Source organism: Dromiciops gliroides, chromosome 3 (genome assembly GCF_019393635.1).
Source record: "Dromiciops gliroides isolate mDroGli1 chromosome 3, mDroGli1.pri, whole genome shotgun sequence".
In the NCBI taxonomy this organism is placed as follows: domain Eukaryota; kingdom Metazoa; phylum Chordata; class Mammalia; order Microbiotheria; family Microbiotheriidae; genus Dromiciops; species Dromiciops gliroides.
The window spans coordinates 156,037,824-156,061,060 of NC_057863.1; the positions used below are offsets into that span (position 1 = coordinate 156,037,824).

Here is a 23,237-nt window from a genome sequence, read left to right on the forward strand (position 1 = left end):
GACTTCCACGAATCTAGTCCCTTTTGCCAGAATAGGTCACAGTGACTTTTTCTTCCCTGACCACCGCCCCTAAGCCCACGCCCGATCACAGCATCAGGGGAACACAAATGTTGGGCTGTTGATTGAAGCTCTTTTCGGATTGGTCCAGGAGACGCCTCCGTCACACCCCAGCTCAAGCCAGGACTGGCTTAGTCGAAAGCTTCCAGTCGGCCTCGACCTAGCACGGAGGGGTTGACTGTCTCTGGGAGACGGTGTCATCACGTGGTGCTCGGGCGCCCTCCGGTTGGTAGCAAGGGGTCCCACGTGAGATCGAGGCTTGCGCTGGTTGGCTGGTGCGGAGCCAGGCTTCGACGAGACACTGTTCAAACCGGCTGTTGCTAAGAGGCATGCTCAGTTTAGCTGGGAGTACCTGGAGAATCCGTTTCTCCAGGCTTTAGCGACTCCCGACGCTGGCGGGGAGGGGGAGTGGGAGAGAGGGTGAAGCCCTAGATAAGCTTCGCGGGGGATTAAGAAGACAGGCTGAGGTGGGAGACAAGTAGTAAAGCAAGGAGGCAGGCAGGCAAGCCTCGGCAGCAGATCGGCTACTTGGACCCGGCGTTTTCCGTGACCTTCCGTGGCTCTGCTCTCTGAAGCAACTTGCGGAGATGACTGTGACCCACCGGCTGTGGGATGCGTGTGATTTCCACACGCCTCTTCACCATTCAGTGTTTAAAAACAAGCATATCACCAGAGTTGGAGAGTTATGCCTTAGGATGAGCCCCTGCCCACCTCTCTGCGACCCTTAGGGGGACTGGCAGTTCCAACTGAAGCCTTTCCTGGGGTGGGGGGGGGGGGAGAGAAACACCTGAAGCGTGGGAGTTCACGCTCTTTTGACGAGATCCCACTCATTGTCTCGGTCAAACACCAAAACTTGGACGAGTGGATGCCGCTCGCTCCCACCTGTCTCGCTTAGGTTAGGGGCTCGGGGGGTGGGGGTGGGGTCTGTTTGTTTGTTTTGCCTTCCCGGGTCAGAAGCTCTGGCGCTCCACCGGCTGCACGGGGAGCGGGCGCCTTGGGGTTGCCTAGGTGACGGAAGAAGAAGGGTGGAGCTAGTGCCCATCCCGGGCGCCGGCCCCGCCTCGGCCCGCCCCGCCCCGCCCCCGGCAGCACTGCAGCTCGGGAGCTAACGCGCCGCCCGCAGCCGGGCCGCCGTGGAGGAAGCGGCAGAGGAAGGAGGGCGGGGAGCGGCGACGGCATTGGCACTGCGGCCCGGCGACGGCTCCTGCTTCCGCTCCTCGCTTCCCTCCCGGCGGCGTTCGCGGGGCCGCCAGTCCAGCGAGCGCGGTCCATGCCCAGGGCCGCCAGTAGCGCTGCTGCTGCCGCCGCCGCCGCCCAGGGGGCTGCCGCGGCCGCGAGGCGGTGGTGGGGGCGGCGGCAGCGGCGGCGGCAGCAGCAGCAGCAGCATCAGCCGCCCGAGGACACGGCGGCGGCGGCGCGGTCCGGGGTCCCGGCTCCGCGGGCGTAAGTCTATGTCGGCGGCCGAGGAGGCGGCGGCGGCGGCGGCGGGGGACGATGCGCGAGTACAAAGTGGTGGTGCTGGGCTCGGGCGGGGTGGGGAAATCCGCCCTCACCGTGCAGTTCGTGACCGGCACCTTCATTGAGAAATACGACCCCACTATCGAGGACTTCTACCGCAAGGAGATTGAGGTGGACTCGTCCCCGTCAGTGCTGGAGATCCTGGACACGGCGGGCACCGAGCAGTTCGCCTCCATGCGGGACCTGTACATCAAGAACGGCCAGGGTTTCATCTTGGTCTACAGCTTGGTTAACCAGCAGAGCTTCCAGGACATCAAGCCCATGCGGGACCAGATCATCCGAGTCAAGCGGTAAGGGTCCGGAGACCCCCCCCCCCCCACCACCTTCCCCCCTTACCCTGGGGATCCGCCTCTGACTTCTCTGCCCACCCCACCCCCATCCCCGCCTTACCCACCCAGTGCAGTGAATGGGGGGGGGTGGCGGTGGAGAGTCCTGCAGACCAAGTTCAGGTCGGAAATAATGGGGAGGGGGCGGCCACCGAGCCTGAAAGATCTGCGGCTCAGAAAGGAGTAAGGGGAGGGGTCGCAGCGGGCGCTTACTTAGAATTTTTCACTCTGGGTGGGTTTGTGTGTCCTTGGGTGTGTGTGTGTATGTGTGCTGGCCTCTGAGGATGTGTGTGTGTGTTGTGTGTATGCGCGCGTGCTTGTTGTTGGGCATGTTATCCTTTCAAGTTTGGCTTGTGCTTTGTTTCGCCAACTAAGATTTTTGTCAGCCTACGTCTATCGAATCCTTTGAGGAATAGAGCTGGCAAAGAGTCCAAAAGGAAAAAAGTTGAAAGACTTTCCAAAGGGGGTGTTTTGGAAAAGGGGAGAGGGGCGGAGAAAGGTGAATTCTGGAAGAATAGTGGTTTTTTTCTGCTTTAATGTGATTTGGGTAAAAAAAAAAAGCTACTCCTTTCGCTATTTCACGACTTGATATTGCAAGATTGTTAAGGTGAAAGGACAAGAGAATTGATGCTATTTTCACTTGAATTTTTTTAATTGTAGCGTTCGATCTTAATAGCTAGTTTTGAAAATGGTTATTACAAAATTCTGGACAGAGAAAGGGTACAAACCCCATGGTTTTACAAATATATACCCTAAATTAGCATGTGGACACAAAAAGGCTATGGGGAATCCAAAAAGTGGGGGGTGGAGAGAGGTTTTTTTTTAACTTGTAAACAAGAGTTTTCTTCCCAGATGTTTAGCAAAAAAGTAAATTAATTTCTAAGACTTGCAGGGGAAGTTTCAGTACCGTGTTTCTGAAACGGGGATCGTCTCTTCTTTTTGTCTTTGTATAGGAGGTGCTTAATAAATGATAGTTTACTGACTGACTTTTATCCCCAACATCCTTCTCAGTGCCTAGCATATAGTAGGTGCTTAATAAATGCTTGTTGAATTGAATTGAAATTTTTTCCTCTTCATTGTGGACCACTTCAGGCATTTGAAATATGTGTACCAAAAACCTGTGCTGTAAGATTATTTATTCTAATATATTCAGTGATCTCAATTTCAGACTTGCTAATTTTTTTAAAAAAGTTTTTGTAGATTTTTCTAAATTATCAGTCCATCATTTAACACCTTTTTTTCTGGCATCCTTAGTTAACTTATTTCTTCTGATTCTTATCAGTCAATGAGGCTCTTGACTGCTGATAAATTTGTTAATGTACAATCTATAATGCAGCTTGGTCACTAGTCTGTTTTTATTTACCCTGCCATCTAGTTCAACCAACAGTTTTCCCCCATGTCCTATATGGATATACTCAGAGGGCATATACTTTAAAGAGTGCTGTAAATCTATTGTGAATACAATTGTATCCTCTGTTGGGTTCAGTAACTACTTTGAATGGGGCAGAGCCAAATATCCTGTATTCAATGAGTGCTCAGAGATATTAATTGAAAATGAGATTATCTTTAATGCAATTTGTGAGACTACTAAAGTGGAAGCAGCTTTTTTCAGTAACATACTCCGTATACTCAGTAGTTAGATTAAAATTTTTAAGTTTCTTGAAGAATAACTAAAAACCATTCATTAACCTCATTCATAACTCTGGAAAGGCTTGTTTCTGATTTTTTCCTCTTTCTTCCTCACCTTTTATCTTTCACATGGTCACTTAGCTTCCTGTAGAGGCCATGTTATTAATTTCTGTGATGTACTTTAGTATTAGTTTGTATAATGTTTAAAGATTCACATTTTAAAAACAGAACAATGGCTAAGAAGCAGTTTATAGAACAAGGTTGTCTGGTGAAATTGCCTATTCTTATGCAGTGACTTGATGCTCCCAAGTGCTTCTTTCAAACTATATCAGATAAATTAACCATTCTTATTATCCTCCCATCCAGCAGCTAACTGCTTACTGTACAAAGAGCATTGGGTTGAAGTTAGCTAGAGATATTTTACCTTGAAGACCTTACATTTAGGGGAAATGACATATACACAAATAACCCATTGAAAAGTTTTTGGTTTTGTTTTTGTTTTTTTTAGTGAGGTAATTGGGGTTAAGTGACTTGCCCAGGGTCACACAGCTAGTAAGTGTTAAGTGTCTGAGGCTGGATTTGAACTCAGGTACTTCTGACTCCAGGGCCTGTGCTCTATCCACTGCGTCACCTAGCTGCCCCGCCATTGAAAAGTAATAAATAATAATGCAAGATGGGTTCAAACATTGGCCTGGGAAAGGCCTTCCTTAAGGAGGAATTTAAGGGGAAAATGGCACTTAAAAAGTCAGTAGGCAGGCCAAGGCTGGAGGCATGGAGGGGAAGAAAATTCTAGACTTGGGGAAAACTGAGCAAAGGCATGGCGATGGAAAAGTGCAGAAATGGCTATATGTGAGTGGAGAACAGGAAGCATTCTGAGGTTGGCAGGAATATAACATATATGAAGGAGAGTAAGTAGTATATGATTAATCTGGGAACTTAGAATGATAACAGTCCACAGAGGGGCTAAGATGGCCAAGGAGTTTCTCAGCTTTACTCTTATAGGTAATAGGGAGCTATTGAAGGACTTCTAGTCAAAAAAAGAAAAAGAAAACGACCTCCGGTCAGCAGGCCTAGATGTCACCGTGTCAATACATTAGTTCTTTCACTTATTAAAACAAGAAAGGCCTTTCACTTTGACGTCTTATTTATTCCCATTTTTAAGGTGTAATGCTATAAGTTTTCATTATCTGGTATATAGGTTCATTGCAAATTAGAAAGTGAGAAAGGGAGGAATAGAAGAGCTTTTTAAAGGGAGCCACACTGGGAAGTGACACATGACAGTAAAGGAGAAAGGGAAGAAAGAGAAGGACTTAATCAACAAGCATTTATTAAGTGCTGTGCTACAAAGACTCAAGTGCTGGAGATACAGAGACAGAAGTGAAACAGTTGTTGCCCTCAAGGGGCTTACAATTTAGAGTGTGTATGTATGTGTACATATGAACACATAATAAATACAAGGTAATTTGGAGAAGTCACTAGCAGCTGTGAGGATCTGGAAAACCATACAGAAGATGATCCTTGATAACAGTCTTTTTTTATTTTTTAATTTTTTTTCTTGATAGTCTTGAAGAGAATAGTGATTTTGAGAGGCAGAGGAAGGAAGGAATATATTAAAGATAGAGGGGGAGGGGGTGTCACATGAGAAACAGTAAGAAGGCCAGTTTTTCTGGATTATAGAGCAGGGAAAGGGGTTGGAAACGTGTTGTTGTTCAGTCCTGTTTCAGTCATGTCTGACTCTGTGACTCCATTTAGAGAGTGGTTTGCCATTTCCTTCTCCAGCTTATTTTACAGATGAGGAAACTAAGGCAAACAGAATTAAGTGACTTGCCCCAGATGACACAGATAAGTGTCTAAGGCTGTATTTGAATTCAGAAGATGAATCTTCCTGACTTCAGGCCTGACATTCTTATCCACTGCACCAGCTAACTGCCTGTGGTCATATGTGGTCATATGAAAAGGTAGGTTAGAGCCAGGTTGTGAACTGAGAAGTTTCTATGTGATCCTAGAAATAATAGGTGGCCACTGGAGTTTTTTAAGTACAGGAGTGATGTGGTCAGACCCATGCTTCAGGAAAATCACTCATGAGATGATTTGGCAAGGGGTAATGAGGGCCTACTGTAGGGTGGTATATAAGTGAGTAGAGATGTTAGGAAGGTAGAAATAACAAGTCTTGGTAACTGCATGGATAGGGAAAGTGAGAGAAGGGGAAGCTGAGGAGTCACATCAAGCCTGGATGTCTGAAAAATTATGGTGATGGCCTCAACAGAAACAGGAGTTTAAGAAAGGGGTAAGTCTGGGGAGAAAGACTAAGTGGACAAACAAACCTCAAAGTTTCATGAGTCCATTAATATGTCGTATAGCATAGTTTGATCCTGAAGTCATGAAATGTTAGTTGAAGGAGATTTCAAGTGGCCATGTTTATACTCAAAAAGTACAACCCCTGCCTGAACAAGAATCCCCACCAAGATATTTCTGGTGCAGGGTTCTTCAGTGGCCTCTTCTTGAAAAACCTCTGGTGGAGAGAGGAACCCAGAGCCACCTGAAACAACCTTTTCTACCTGGGAACATTTCTAATTGTTAGGAAGTTCTTCCTTATACTGAGCTTAAATTTTCCTCTAGTACAGTCAGTATTAATTTCTAACCCACCTGGGAGAAAAATCTGTTTCCAAGTGACATGTGGGCTTACCCAGGATGATCCATAATGATTTTTCAGAACTGAATTTGCTCCTGTTTTTTCCTCTGGGGCTAAGCAGAACAAGTTCATAATGTTGACCCTAAGTAATTAAGAAAAGCTTACATTATGTTGTTTTTTTTTCTGATGAAGGCCAGGATTATGCAAATACATTTTTAGTGTTTTCTGTCAAAAATGGTTACAGTAAAAATAAGGAAAGTTTAGGTATTAAGTAAATTTTACAAACAAATTTGTTCCATTTCATTAGAAGCAGCATCAGGTAGTAAATAAAGCTCCCTACTCAGACTCTACACCTTGGCAAATTCATACAACATTTCGAAGTTTCAGCTCCTCATCTTTAAAACAGGGGTCATAATACTTTCCCTCACTGTCTGCCCCACAGAGATGATGGACTTTTATGAACTATAAAAAAGTTCTTTCAATGTGGGACTTATGTGTGAAACGTCCCAGTCTCTAATAACACTGGATAAATGAGGAATTGGTAGCTTAAGCAGTTTCTCAGGACCAGGGTTTGAGTGTTTCATTTTGGGGGCATCTTGCCATTCTTTCACTTTTAAATACTGCCCTTGAGACAGTATGGATTAGTATTGACGGTGGCAATTTTGTCACTACAATTTGACATTTGTTTCCTCTTCTTAGACCTGGTCCTGTGAGATCACTTCCACCATTCATAAACTCCTTGTTATCCTTAATTCTTCACTTTCCTACTCTTTTGTTAATCAAACATTAAATCTTCTTATTTCTATCTCCACAACACCTCAAATCCAACCCCTTTTCTGTACTCACATAGGCACATCCTTAGTTCAAGTCCTCTTTAATTCTTTCTTAGACTGTTGTGGACTCCTCTTTGGTCTCCCTCCTTCGGATTCCACTCCACTTCCACACAACTGCCAAAGTGATTGTCTTTTAGTGCAGATATGACCGCATTGCTCCCCTCTTCAGTATAGTCTTCTTGGCTTCCTATTGTCTCAAGGAAAAAACAAATTTCTCTATTTGGCTGTTTGTTAAGGCCCTTTGCCATCTGGCCCCAACTTATGCTTCCAACTTCATTATACATTACTCTTCTTTGACACTCTGCAATCCACCCTAACTGGCCTCCTCTATATTTCTCATAAATGACACTCTTTCATCTCTATACCATGATCATTTCCTCCTTCCTGGAATTCATTCTTCCCCCATTTCTGTTTCATTTCATTCCTGGAAGTTGGGCCCATTGGGAATGACTATACATTTCTCAATTTATTTTTTTTAAATTGACTCAGAGTTTTATCTCACACATGTAGTTAGGAGTTAGACACAAGGGGTTTCAGTCAAATTAAAACTGAAGTTCTAATATGCACTGGCAACATCATTATGATCATTCTTTTTCTTGTACTTCTTTTATTTCTCACCTAGACAAACAATAACCCTGATTTCTGAATGTCAAGTTACTATGGTAGGCACTGTTGCTGTTTGTCCCTTCGATTTTTTTTTTGTGAGGCAATTGGGGTTAAGTGACTTGCCCAGGGCCACACAGCTAGTAAGTTGTGAAGTGTCTGAGACCGGATTTGAACTCAGGTCCTCCTGACTCCAGGGCCAGTGCTCTATCTACTGCACTACCTAGCTGCTCCTGTCCCTTCATTCTTGAAGAGGACCGTGACAGATGTCCTGACTTGGAGTGAATCAGATTTAAGTTAGAAGCCACTTAATCTTTCTGTTCCTCGGTTTCATTATCTGTAAAATGAGGGAATACAATTAGATAATCTCTAAAATAATAAATAGCATCATAGGATCAGAACCAAAGGCACCTCAGGGACCATCTAGTTCAACCAACTTCCTCATTTTATAGATGAGGAAAACAAGGCCTAGGAAGATTGTGATTTGCCCCCAAGGTCATATAGGAGTAGTAAGTAGATAAAGAACTTGAACCCAGTCATGAATCCAGAGTCAATCCTTTTTCTACTTTAACAAGAAGCCACTTTAAACCTTTGCGATCACTTCCAGATAGGGTAATGATAGAAGGTTTAATCTAAAAGATAGATTTGGCCTGGGAATTGAATTATGGGAAGGATTTGGGGTAGAAAGGAGGACCGTATGACATTCTAAATGAAACAGCAGGGGCAAAACCACCATAAACAGGAAAACCAAAGCATTCTCTTTCTCTGATGGCTACCAAGTGGGTAAGTAAGTGGATAGAGTGCTAGGCTTGGAGTCAGAAAGACTGACGTTCTTGAGTTAGCCTCAGACACTTATTAGCTGTGTGATCATAGGTAGGTCACTTAACCCTGTTTGCCTGAGTTTCCTCATCTGTAGAATGAGCTGGAGAAGGAAATGACAAAGCACTCCATTATCTTTGCCAAGAAAACCTGAAATGGGATCGTGTAAAAGTCAGACACCACTGAAAAATGACTGAACAACAGTACCAGGCTAAGGTAGTTGGCCTGGGGGGTGGAGCCAAATAGCAAAGTGAAACAAGACCACAAAGGTATTTCAGGGTTATATTTTGGAAACTTTGGCATGCTAGACTTCATCTTATGGGCAGTGTTTGCATAGAAGAGGGACATGAATTTAAGTTGATCGTGAGTAGGCATTGTTTCATTCTGTGTATGTGTATCACCAGCTCCTAGCACACAGGAGCTTAGAGCTTAGTAAAAACTTGTTGATAGATTGATCAAAGCTAGATGTTAGTAAGTACAGGGAAGTGCAGTTAGAATTGATTGCTGTACCTAAAGAGAGTAATCCCTACTGGGGTAGTCATCTTGGAAGGAGGTCTCTAGTGGGTCACCCCAGGGATCCATTCATGGACCCCCCCCCTTTTTTTTTAACCAGTGGCATGGATGAAGACATAAATGACATGCTTACAAAATTTGCAAATGATAAAAAACTGGGAGGGGTGGTTAAAGACTTGGATTACAGAATCAGCATCCAGAGAAAAACCAACTAGTTAGGATGGGATGAATTTTTTTTTAAATTTTTGTAAATTTTTTTTATTAATTTTACACTTAAATACAAAATGAGAAAAGAAAAAAAGAGAATATTTTCATGTACATAGACGAACATAGGAGATGAATCAGTATAAAATAAATTTTCATTTTAAGAAAACCTGTACAATAAATACTAGACATTGTTTTCAAAGCTACCCAGCTTTGCTTTCTTGTAGGTTTTCTTTTAGGTTTTCTCTGCTGTGCACTTTATTTGGGGGGGGGGTGGGGCAATGAGGGCCAAGTGCCTTGCTCAGAGTAACACAGCTAGTGTCAAGTGTCTAAGACCAAATTTGAACTCAGGTCCTCCTGAATCCAGGGCCAGTGCTTTATCCACTGCGCCACCTAGCTGCCCTCTGCTGTACACTTTTCATTTTATCCTCTCCCTCCCCCATTTGGATATATATATATATATATATACACACACACACACACACACACACACACACACACACACACACACACACACACACACACATAGATATCTATAAATATACACCTATATACACTTCTACATATGGAATGAATCTAATAGGATACAATTTACTAGAGATAACTGTAAAGCTGTACATTTTATTTATTTTTTTTCCCAGTTAGAATAAAATAATAGTTTATTTAGGTGCTAGGGAAAGGAAACCAAGAGAGAAATCCTTGGACTTCTTTTCATGGGGAGAAGGCATGGCACAGAGACTTACCTCTCTGAGATACCTATCTCCTTGAGCTAGATACAGGCAGATACTTTTATAGAGCACTGATGGTGGTCCAACGAGGTGATCATCTGACTGTGGAAAGTTCCCTTATTGGGGGAAGACCATCCCTCACTGGTGGTGGCTGGGGGAAGTTGGGTGAGGTGAGCCTCCAGATCTCTCAAGCCATCTCTCTCCCCCTCACGCCACAAAGGCAGCAGCCACACCTAATCTTATCTCCCCAAGGGGTGGGGGAGACTGGAATGAAGGGTGGTGGTCCTGGAGCTAGCTCAGTCCCAATTCTGTGCCACTTATCTCTTTAGGTGTGTCTGTCCTTTGGTTTAATTTCTCAAGGAGAAGGTTCTTTGATTTACTCCAGAAAACTTCTGAGGTACTCTGGGCCCATAACATTCCCCACTTCTCTGTATATAAGCAAAAGGTGCAAAGATTCTTCTTCTGTAACTGCTTCGTGCTTCGTGAAAAGCTTGTACATTTAAAAATAAAAACTTAAGTTTGTATGGATGGGAGAACAAAGGCCAATGATGTTGATATGGGAGAAACCTGGGATTGTGTTAGACTACAAGTGCAACATGAGTTGACAGTGCAGTCAAAAAAAGGCAGTGCCCTTAAAAGAAACATAGTGTCTCAAATGGAAATACCTGATAAGACCTATTGTAGTCTACATGGTCACAGCATATAATGAGACTTAGTGTTCAGTTCTTTGGTGGGTACCATATTTTAGGAAATATATTGACAAGCTGGAAACATACCAGGATGGTAAGGAGACTGCACACATCCTGCCATGCAAGGATCAGCTAAAGGACTCAGAGATGTTTAGTCTGGAGAATAAAAGACCTTGGAGAAATGTGGTAATGGTCTTCAGATATTTGAAAGGCTGTGATGTCAGAATGCGATTAGATTTGTTCTGTTTTATGCAAGAAAGCAGAAGGTAGAATATGGGTTCTAGTTGCAGAAAGGGAGATTTAACTTTGGTTTAAGAAGAAAAAAAAAATTGAAAACAATTAGACCTGTCCAAAAGCAGTACATGCTGCTTTGGAAGAAAATGGATGCTTCAGCATTGGAGGTCTTCAAGCAAAGACCATATAAATGATAGGAGGGAGTGTTGTAGAGAAAGGTTTGAGCTAGAGGACTTCAGAAGTACTGCCCAGCTCTGTAGTTCTGTGAGTTTGTATTTCAGAGTTTAAAGAAGATTCATCTGTTATCAGTTCATAGGATCAATTGTTGCATGGGGTCGTGGGTGTGGAGAAGATAATGTGTGATTGGTTAAGAACTGTGTTAATATCAGTGGAAGTAGAAAGAAAAGAAAGGATTCGTGGAACATTATGGAAGAAAAATCAATAGAAGCCAAGTAGTGGTTGAAGAGTAGTAAAATTTTAGATGATCCTGAGCTTTTTTGTCTAGCTATCTAGGAGGATTGTGGTACTATTGATAAAAATAAGGATGCTAGGAGAGGATCTGGTTTATGGGGAAAGGGATGAATATGGTTTTACATATGTTGAATTTGAGTTAATTAATATCTAGGTTCAATGTTCACTCCTTTAACAAAAAAAAAGTGTCTATTCAGTTCAGTTGTGTATTTATCATGTACCAAATTTAAGAGAATACCTATTTTCACGAACCTTAGAATATATTTACAGGGCTAAGATACAAACATCTAACTATAGTACATAATGTTATATAACAAGAATATTAAAGAATTTCAAAGTGCTATGTAGTAGAATATATACTAGAATTGGAATGGTACTTCAGAGGTAATCTAATCTATTGAATCCACTTCCCACCTCATCCTCACTCACCAACTTTATTTTACATATGAGGAAACAGAGACTCTTCAAGGTAAAGTGATATGTTCAGGATTACATAGCTAATATTAAAGAACTTGTTGAGCAGGCAGTTGTAAATGTGGAACTAGAATTTGAGAGAGTAGTCGTAGGTAGACAAACATTTGGAAATTATCTATGAACAATGATGGTTGAAAACCTGCCAGTAGATAAAGCCTGAAGGTTAGACTGAAATGAAAGATTTGCAAAAGATCCTTTTCGCTTATCCTTCGACCCAAAGGAAATTAAAGGGGTAAGAGTTTCAACAAGTAGGTTGAGAGCAGGTCAACAATAATGAATGGGCAGAATTGAGGATCTATAAAAGGCTATTGGATACAACTCTGCTGTATTTTGAACTCCTTTGTAATTTACCATAGCATAACTTAAGCCTTTACATTGTAGTCCCAGGCCTTGCCTCCTAAAAATAGCTTAGGTATTGTTTTATTTTATTTTGACTTTAAGGATCTTTAAAGCTGAGCTTAGTTTCCAAATAAGTAAGACATAATGATAATAGGTCTAAATGGTAATAAATAACATTCATATAGTGTTTACTATGTGCCAGGCAGTGTGGTGCTTTACAATTACCTCATTTGAACCTCACAACCACCCTGGGAAGTAGGTGCTTTTGTTATCCCCATTTTGCAGACAGATTAAGTGACTTGCCCAGAGAAGTACATCTAATAAGTGTCTTAGGTAGGATTTAACTCACATTTTCTGGACTCAAAAGTCCAATATTCTTATCCACTCAATCCTCCCTTTCAGTCCAAGGTGGAATATAGAAAGGATATGTAGTCTTCTATAGATATAAAAGAGGGTTGTGAGCTTTACTACAATTTAAGACATGAACATCCCAATCTAAGATTGACAGTGAACCTCTAGTAGCTTTTCATAGACACCGATAAGACTAGGAGATTAATTAGATTTGTAAATGAAGATTAAGAAACATTCTCTCTTTAGGAAATAAATTTAGCTATATCATGAGATTTTCCTGGTGTGGAGAAGCCATTTGGAAGTTACTGATTTGCTTTTTTTGTTTCTTTTGATAGATGTGTTTATTAGTTTTATGTGTTTTACGAAAAGTATTTTTATGACCTAATGAGAAAAATCAAGTTTCTTAAAGGTACTTTTATGGTTCACAATATCAAACCAAGACTTAGCAATACTAATAGTGGTAATAATATAATGAAAAACAATTCAGTAAGAAGGACCAACATATGTGTGTGTGTGTGTGTGTGTATGTATGTATGTGTGTGTTCAGAATTTTTTTCCTTCAGCATGTGAAAAATCGGTTGGTATAGATGCTCACAGTACCGGAAATCAATTGTAATTCTTCTTCTACTTAGTGGAAAGTCTTGCAAGAATTGCTTTGGCTAAAAAATTCATCACCCTGATGCCAACCTAGTAATAAAGTTCTCACCAAATTTATCTTGTATAACAAGAGATAAAGATTGTTACCAGTCTGGTACTCAAAGCTTTTTGAGTTTGGTAAGAGCTACTTGCTTTTGGTGTTGGTACATTCTTTGAGAAGCCAGGGTCACCTTCACAATATGATGAGACCTAAGAGTGAGACTATAATGTGGGCTTGAGAATTTACCATTTCAGACACTAGCTATCCACTGTGTTCTTGTAGCTTTATGTCTACTTAATTGAAAATACCCTTGAAAAATTGTACATATCGCATCTGTGACTATTTGGGCTAAAACATTTGTACCTGAAACTACTATTTAAGACTACTTCCCTTATAGGAAAAATATAATTTAAAAAAATCCTAGGGGCAGCTAGACAGCGAAGTAGATAGAGCACCGGCCCTGGAGTCAGGAGTACCTGAGTTCAAATATGGCCTCAGACACTTAACACTTACTAGCTGTGTGACCCTGGGCAAGTCACTTAACCCCAATTGCCTCACTAAAAAAAAATAAAATCCTTAGTTACTTGATTTTTCTTGTGTTGGTGGTCTTTTGAAAATAGCCTTATTGAGGACTATTATTTGTCCTCAATTTTAATTATCATTTAAAAAAAAGTTTAAATGAACTTCTTAGAATTTAAGTTATTCTAGTTAACCGTACCAAATATTAACTCCATATTGTACTGAAGTCATTGCTGGGGAAGTACAGTAATTGTGAAATCAGCATCTTAAGGCTTTGAAAATTTGATGCATTTAGTTACTTAATGATAATTAAGCCTGTTAAAAATATAACTCTAATCATGAATTGCAGAAAACTCTGTCTGAATAAGCTGTTTTAAATAGATTACAACATGTAAATTAAGTATACTTTTAAATTAGGCATCCTTTTTCAAAATGCTGAGTTGAGTTGAGTGGTAAAATTGAATATATACAATTGTTTTAAAGTTTTAACTCACCAAAAATTAACTTTTGGGGTTTTTGGTGGTAAATGTGTTGATTTGAAATCTTTCCCTTTCCAAGAATCTAGTGCTGTCTATTATATTTGTGCTAAATAACTCAAATTATAGTTTGCTTCATGTTTTTACAGTTTATATGACAGCTGATTGTCTGCTTAGTACATATTAAAAGTAAAAGAAACATTATCCTATTTAAAAGATTCAGGGGGAATTATTTATTTTCAAAATGTTTTGATTCCTTCATTTTTTTTCTCTTTAACTTCCAAGCCCTTTCAAAACTGATTCAAAACTGCAATGACTACTGAAATAGATCATTAGAACAGATGGTTAGTAAAGGCTATACCTATTACAGAAAAGTGGTATTTAATTGTTGAGCAAAATGATGGCATATCCTGATAATATTTATTTTTAAATGTAATTTAGTAAAGTATCTTTTATTGTTGTGAATATTAGAAATATGAATGCATACTTTTTATAACATTCTTAGTACAAATAAGCAGGATATTTCTTGTCTGCTGCAAACAAAAACAGAGGAAAGGGATGTTGTATGAGATGGTCAAGTTAGATAAATGGAAGAATAGCCTTAATTTTAAAGGTATTTCAGTGCTAAAACATTTTGCCACTGGAGGCTGAAAACACATTTTCTCAGGTTTAAAATTTAGTTTACCATCTATCCAGAATAATATTCATCTTTGATTTTTGGTCATTTAGTAAACAAGGATTTATTTAGCACTTAACATGTGCCAGGCACTGTAGATGCTGAGAATACAAAGAAAGGCAAAAACTTTGTCTCTTTCCTCAAAGTGCTCAAACATTCAAATGTAGAAGACAATATGTAAATAACAGTTTGCATCCAAGATGGAAAGTGATCTCAGAGGGGGAAGACATGAGCAGCTGGAAAGTCCAGGAAAGGCCTCTTGTAGAAGGTGGAATTTGAGTTTTCATATGAAGACTAGTCGAAGAAACAGACCAAAAATAGAAAGGGAAAAAAAAAGAACAAATATTGAGAAGAGAAAGATCATGAGGGATAGGATTTTTTAAAGGATTATCATGGGGGGGGGGATGGTAGGATTGGGAACACTGGTTGGAAGTTGCAGATGAAGATTTTTAAGCTTTATGTCAGGAGGCCAGGTGGCATACTCGAGAGCGCTGGGCTTATAATAAGGATGCCAGGAGTCCAGATCCTGCCTCAGACACATACTAGATGTGTGACCTTGGGCAAGTCACAATCTCTGTTCATATCAGTTTTCTCATCTGTTAAACCCTAGCCTTGGACTCAATGGCCTCAAAAGTCCCTTCCAGATCTAAATCAATGATCCCATAATTCCTATCAATTAGAGAGGCCATGCTTGGCACACAGAGCTGAATAAATTCTTGTTGATTAAATTAGAACCAACCACAATTAATGGTCTGTAATGTGATTTGGGGAATTTCTTTTGCTCAACTATGCATATTTGTTATAAAAATCACCCTCCCCAAATTGACTAAAAGATGGGGGAGAGAAAATTGTTTTGTTCATTGAAAAGCATTTACTCTTAAAAAAAAAAACAAACAAACTCAAAAGTACAAATCTCTTGCCCCTGGAGATCATGGGTTCTTTTTGGAGGACTTTTGGAAGAGGCTGGACTTATTCCTTTTCAGGGATGTTGTAATGGGTATTACCTTGTGGATAGAGATTGGACCAGGTGAGATCTTTTGGATCTCTAAAATTCTGTGATCTGCTGTTAAAGCAGAAGCACAAGGTTTGTGAATACTGCATGTGTTTAGTATGACAGGCTTGCTGGAAGCAGCTAGGTGGCGCAGTGGACTGAACACCAGGTCTGGGGTCAGGAAGACCTGAGTTCAAATTTGTCTGTAGTCAGACACATAACTAGCTGTGTGACCCTGGGCAAGTCATGTAATCTTGTTTACCTTAAGCCACTGGCAAACCACTCCAGTATCTCTGCCAAGGAAGTCCCAAGGACATAGGGTCCACAGGGTTATGAGGACTGAACAACAACAGAATGTGTGGAAAGAATAGTATGATGCACTTAAAAAGGTTTGGGGTACCAGTTTGGGGTACCAGTTTGGGGGCAGAGGAAGACTGTAAATGACTGGCACAGAAGTGTGAATTTTAGTCCAGAAAGTTCCTTAAAATCATAGACTCACTGAAAGAGCCCCCATAGCCCATAGGAGACATGAGCTTTGCATAAGAAAATTTATTCTGAGAGTATTATGAATTATGAATTGGGGCAGGGAGAAAGTGGGACTGAGATGTGAGGCTAGCCCAGGAATATAGTGTTGAAGCCAGGTAGAGTGGAGTAGTGACAGAAATAGAGAAAAAGGAATGGATTCAGTGGATGTTGTGGAGGTGAAATTGATTGGGTCTGTTAGCATTGAGATGAATCAAAGAGAGTCCCCTCTCTGAACATACAAGACCAGCTAGAAGAGGCTACAGACAGGAATACCAAGCACCCTGATGCCCATATCACACTGAGGATTGGTACTGCTGCTGTTTGTGTGGCAGTTTGCCAAAATACCTAATTATTCTTCCAACACCTTCATCACAGGCTTTCTCTTACACTGAAGGAATGAATATCTGTGGCCAACTATGTTGCATCTTCTGATATTCCTGGTTGCTGCCTTGTGGTCACTTGTTCTGTCTCTTTCTTTCATTTGTTTCTGGTTCTCTCCTTCCTTGTGCATTCTTTCTCCTACCCCATTTCAGCCTTTACTCACAAAAAGGCTGATCCAATGTCTAAATAAAATGGGTCTGTTCAGAGGACCCTCTTTTTTCTTTGTAGAGCACTCAGAGCACCAGATACTGTCAGAACCTGAGGACCAGGACCTTAGTTGGTAGTGAGACAAGGCAGACAAAAGTTGGCTGATACCTAAAGTCTAGTCAGGCTCACCACAGGAGGGAACAAACATTTCATCAGCTAACAATAGGAGAAATCCATACAGGTGAGGTTTTGGCTTTGAAGGATAGACAGTGGATGGATGCAAAAAAACCCAAAACAAACCCAAAAAAACCTTCTCCCAGAGCTTCCATAGAAAGAGGGCCCAGAAAACCAGGGGACTCTTCATTTCTCATCAGCTACATTCTGGATTCTTCTATCATTGTGCCCTCCCCCTCCCCCTTCTCCTTCCCTCTTTTTAGCTTCCTGTTGTGTGCTGTCCTCCCTCATTGGATTATAAACTTGTCGAGGGCAAGGACCCTCTTTTCTTATCGCATCCCCAACATTTAGCACTGTGCCTCACCCTTCAGTAGGTGCTTAATAAATGTTTATTGTATTATTGTATTGTAGATTGCGGTGTCCTGAGTGGCCTTCCGGAAGATAAGGACCTATTCATAAGAACTAGAGTTCAGGACAAAGATTCTAGTCTCTGATTGGATCTGGTAGGACCTAAATCCCACCAGAGATGGAATATTCAGCAACTACTCCAATGTGGGGATACAGCATAGGGAACTAGTTGCTAGAAAACTTAAGCAGTAAAGCAAGGGCTTCATTTCTAGAGGTACCAAAACAATACTATGATGTTTGTTGCTTTGCCTAAGCTGTGAGTCACTGGATTCTTGTGTTGTCCTTTCTTAGAAACCAGCTTTGTCCTAGAATCTAGGGAATGTAGACTAGAGTCTAGTGGAATAAATAGTCCCACTGATTCATACTGGAAAGTTTTTAAGGCACAACATATATCTTTAGACATGGATTATTTGAGGTTTTGTGGGGGGGGGTGCAAGAGAGGGTAGGGTAAAATTTACGTTTATGATTTCATTCTTTATACCAAGATACCAGATTTCTTAACTAAGGAAAGAAAAAAAAACCCAACCATATTTTAAAAGTGTTTAATTGTAGTTTCATTCTTGGTAATTTTTGAATTTTATATCTGACTTTAAAGCATTGTTAAAGTCATTATCAGAAAAATGTACTTTAAAATTTAGTGATGCTTGTACTAATTTATTTTATAAAATGTATCAAGTGCATTGTGTTGCCAAGAATTTCTGATAGAGTATACCAAGAAGATAGTTTTATTTATATTCCCAGATTAAAGTTGGATGGTTTAATTCATGTACATATTTCTGACCACCTGGCTCCAAAAAAAAATCTCTTAATGTATTGGTTTGTTGAGCTCTCCGATATACAGCTTTCGGCTTTTATTTGAACCAGAACCCATGTGGCCAATACCTTGTGCACATACAGACAGTCCACAGCCTTTGGAAAAGAAAAGCTGTGGGTTTCCATGTACTTGCCCAGGTTTAGAATAATGGCATCTAATAACTATAAGGAAAGGTGCCAGTAGAAATGCCTACTAGTTGTATTTACTTACTACCTAAAGTCTCATAGTATTCAGAGGTCATCTAGTTCAATGCTCTCATTTTCCAGTTGAAGAAATTGAGACCCTAAAAGGTTGAGACTTTTCCAAGGGAAGTCTTCTGACTCCAAATCTGGTGCTCTTTGCACTGTGCCTGTGAGTCAGAGAGAGAACAAAGAAGAGATTCTAGGACAGTGATTCCCAACTCTGGGTTTGTTTCTTCTCTAAAGTATTATATAATTCTCCAAAAACAATTAGAATTCAATTTACATTAATTTAAAAATATTTGATTTTAACTTGGATATTTGCAAAAGAGGGTGGGGCATGAATGGAAACGAGGGCTATAAAGCTCTAAAAATAATAGGAATCACCCTGATTTAAGGGGTCTGGGTTTTGCCTGCTTGAGAAGATAGCTTCCAGGAAAACCAAGTTGCCAAATGTATTTCTTCCTCTCTACCCCAGCTGGATTACCAACACAAGTGTGGAGGAGGACCATATCTTAATTCACTTCAATACTGGCACATTATTCTTCCCATACTTGGCACTTAATATGCATTTGATGAATTAAAGTCAGAAAAACCTCCAAGTGGTGGTAGAAAAGACCACAGTGATGGGATGGAAAAAATTCCATTTCATCTTAAAGGGATATCTCTAGTTCTAGGCCTCTGTTAGTGTCTTTTCCTTCCATAGCTTGAAACAAATTGGTTATAACTTTCCCTGAAACCTTAGTCCCAGGACTGGTCCAGTTAGTAATATTTACATATAACCCTCTATGGCTCTAGCACCATAGTTTCCCCAACTTTTCTATGAAATGGCTTCTCTCATCATCCCTACCCTTTTAAAGCTGGTACATTTCTATATATCTTTTTTTCTTTCTTTCTTTCTTTCTTTTTTTTTTTTTTACATATCTTAGAACCCAGCTGACATGGTACCTCCCAGAAACCTCTGCTCCCAGTTTGCAAAGCAAATTTTACTTCTCTTAGGCATTTACATAGCCAAAGACAACTTGGAAAGCTCCTTTCTTTTCCATCTAGGGCTTTTTTTTTTCTTTTCTTTTTTTCTTTTTGTCAGGCAATGAGGGTTAAGTGACTTGCCCAGGGTCACACAGCTAGTAAGTGTCACGTGTCTGGCCAGATTTGAACTCAGATCCTCCCGAATCCAGGGCCAGTGCTTTATCCACTGAGCCACCTAGCTGCCCTGATCTAGGGCCTTTTCAATTCTGCTGCTGCTTACCACCGCATTCCAACATATGGAGAAAGTACTTGACACACTAACCTGTAGTCTCCCTAATTGTTCTTCATAAAAAGTAGAACCTTTTTGTCTTAAAGGACCCTCTTCTCTAAGGTCTTGCTAGTTTAAAAGTAAATTCCTGATTGTATGAAGAAAATATTTAAGCCAAGTAAGTCATTGCCAAGTTATTTGAAGTTTGTCCCTTTATTGCTTTAAGATGATGTACATGGGTACAAAATATAGCTTGATGCTTTAGTCTTCCGGATTTATTTGAGATTTCTTTTCTCCAAGTTTTTATTTTTTCCTGCCTATGCTTTTCATTTATTTATGAAGTTTAATTCTGACGTAATGTTGGATTCTTTTCGATGAAGGTGCCTTCTGCATTGTTTTAAACCTCGATACTTACACACACACACACACACACACACACTGCTTATTAGCTGTTGTAAGGGCCAGATTTAATATGGGAAGAGTTAATTGGGAGGCTAGCTGCAATACTGGGACTCTGAAAACAACGGAGGATCTCTAGGTCCTGAGCCTCCTCTCTTCCACACTGCCCCCTTCCCAACTGTTTCTCCCAGACTGATAAGAAAGGTGATTAAAAAGCCTCTTTTCAAAAAAACAAACCAAAAAACCCCCAGGGTTTACTTATGGGGGGGAGAAAAAAGGACAAAGAAAAACAGAAAATACGACCTGTAAACTTGCCCACCGGACTCAGCTGCTTGGCGTTTAACTCTCTCTATCCCCCTGTGAGTCCACAGGTATTGTTCCCAATGAGACATTTCAAGATGCTTTTCAAATTCCTGTGCCTACTGTCAGTTTGGATTGAACTTTCATGAATACCCATGGAATCCTCAGTTTTTGATCTTTAAAATGGGGGGGAGTTGGACTAGGTGATCTCTGAGGCCTATGTTCTGATATATTCTGCTCTCAAAATTGATATGTAATCAGAAGGTGGTTGTTCAGTCATTTCAGTTGCGTCTAAGTCTTTGTGACTCCATTTTGGGTTTTCTTGGCCGAGATACTGGAGTGGTTTGTCTTTTCTTTCCCCAGCTCGTTTTATAGATGAGGAAACTGAGTCGAACAGTTAAATGACTTGCCCAGAGTCATACAGCTAATAAGTGTCACAGGCTGGATTTGAACTCAGGTCTTCCTGACTCCATTGTGCCAACAAATTATTCACACTTTGGTTTATGCCTGTTTGTTTTTTGATTCATTGTAGATATATAACATTTAGAAAGTTTGAACAGAGAAGTGATAGTGACCTGACTGACCTCTGTAATAAGTTTAATTTGACTCTAGTGTGAAGTATGACTTGAAAGACAGAACATAGAGGCAGGAATCTGTGGTAAAAATTATTTATGGTATAGATTAATGTCTCAAGTTTTTAGCTGAATCATGCGCATGCTACTGAGCAGCTTTTGAAGGACTTCCCCTTTTGGGGAGGAAAACCTGAACTCCAGATCTCCCCTTTTTGGGGGAGGAAAAACTGAACCCCACTGGAAGGGAGGCAGCTTCTGGTAGGTGGGGAAGGGAGGGTGTTCAAAAAGTTCTCACTCTTTCAGCCTGGCAAACAGACTGGTGGCATCCTGGACCTGATGGTGGCACGTGTTTTGCTCTGTTTCGGGTGACTGCTGTTACGAGTAACTGTAGACTGATGGAGGTTGGTGAGTTTTTATGAAGGAAAGCCCTAAATTCCTTTGAACTAGCTTAATTGGGAACGCTCTGGGATTGCATAGGCTAAGCTTAGAGTTAAGGCTATCTATTTGTATTTCTACTTCCTTATTTCCTTAATTGGTTTCACCTTTGTGGTTTAATTCCCAAGTAATCTAATTCTTTATGAACTAAAGCTTAGAAGCTCTTTTTCTTATTGGCTTGGGAGGAATATATAAAAAGGAAGTTCAAAGGGGAGATTTAACCTAAAAGAGTCCCTCATATTTCTGGGACCCCAATATTAAGGCGAGTCACCCTAATAACACTCTGTATGTCAAATTTTGGCCCTCACAAATTTCAGTGGGATGAGATTAGAGCCTCATGTGCTCTTAAAAGTTATCAGTTATATTTTGATCTTATTTTTTTGTTCTGAGTTAAGAAACACCAAAAATGAGCGTTTGCAAATAATGTAGCATAAAGAAGAGGAAATATGCAAGAGATATTCTGGAAGCAGTATTAGCAGGATTTGGTAAATAATTAGAAGGCAAAGGAAAGAAAAGAGTGAGAGAAAATTATTTAAGACTTCAAATATGCATGATTGGCTAAAATTAGTGGTGCCACTGACAGAAATTGTGAAATCAGAAAGCACATTTTGGGGTAAAGGTTAATTCTACTGTATGTTAAATTCAGGTTCTCATATGACATCCAGCAGAGGTACCGTGTAACAGTTGGGATTGTGGATCTAGAAGCTAGAGAGAGATGAGGTTAGCAATGTAGACCTGCTAGTGACTACATCTACCTTGAGATAATAATTGAAGCTATGGAAACGAAACAAGATTTTCTAGGGAAAGAGTTTAGGAGAGGGGAGAAAAGAGAGCTAGGCACAAATGTTTGAGAAGCACCAGCACTTATGGGGCTGGTAACAGAGAGAGGAGTCAGTACCAGAGAAGGATTCCTTCTTAAGGCTGGAGGAGGAGTAGAGAAGCTCCTCAGTGTAGAAGTATGGCTAGACTGGGAGCTAGACTTGAAGTGCTTGTATACTCCCTAAGCCTGTGACTCTGGACAAATCACTTAATCACTCTGATCCTCAAAGATGCTGTATGAACAGGAGGCTATGAAGAGTGGTAATTCGAATAGTAATGACAACCAGGAAATTGTGGTGTCTCAGAAATCATGAGAAAAGGAGGAGGTGGTCAGCAGTGTCAATGCTGCAGAGAAACCAAGGAAATTGAGGGCTGAGAAAAGACTGACGATTTTGGCAGTAAGAAATTGACCTTTGAGAAATCAGTTTAAATGGAGTGATGGGGGTCTGGGGAACCAGTAGAAGCCAGGATTAAGGAGCAAGTAACTGATGATGAAGTGGAGATATTGGACATAGATTATTTTTTTGTTTTGTTTTGTGGGGCAAAGATGGTTAAGTGACTTGCCCAGGGTCACACAGCTAGTAAATGTCAAGTGTCTGAGACTGGATTTGAACTCAGATCCTCCCAAATCCAAGGCCTATGCTTTATCCACTGCGCCGCCTATCTGCCCCTAGATTATTTTTTCAAGAAGGGTGGCAATGAAAGGGAGGACTAAGAAGAAACTGGATCATGGGTGATGGGGATTAGAAGAGTTCAGGGAAAGCTATTTTGTGTTTTAGTTTGGAAAAGATTAAGATTCAGGAAACTTGAGTTTGTTTGTAAGCAGATGGCTGGGAGGGAGAAGATCCCAAAGAGATAGGAGGGAAGAAGGAAGGAAATGGCTGATGATATTGAGATATTCTTAGGAATAGATGAAGCTAAAGAAAATGACCTGCCATTTTCCATGAAGCAGGAAGCCAGACATCTACTATAAGTGTAAAGGTTACAGGGTTAAGGAGAGAGGAAAAGTTTTGACTTTCTGTGGGGAATGAGAAAGAGAACCGACTGTAGAATAAAACAACCTCCAGTTATTCCATAATGCAATCTGAATAAAACTAGATCTATTAACCAACCATACTTAATAGATTG

General features: G+C 40.7%; 1 protein-coding gene across 1 annotated transcript in view; it reads left to right on the forward strand.

Annotated features, from left to right (window-relative positions):
- Positions 1 to 1,457: 1,457 nt before the first annotated feature.
- The window catches only part of RAP2A (RAP2A, member of RAS oncogene family), a 41,882-nt gene continuing 20,102 nt past the window's right edge, over positions 1,458 to 23,237 (forward strand). Inside the window, exon 1 of the mRNA XM_043996327.1 lies at positions 1,458 to 1,865. Coding sequence (XP_043852262.1) covers positions 1,552 to 1,865 — 314 coding nt within the window. The 5' untranslated portion in view covers positions 1,458 to 1,551. The remainder of the gene's footprint in view (positions 1,866 to 23,237) is intronic.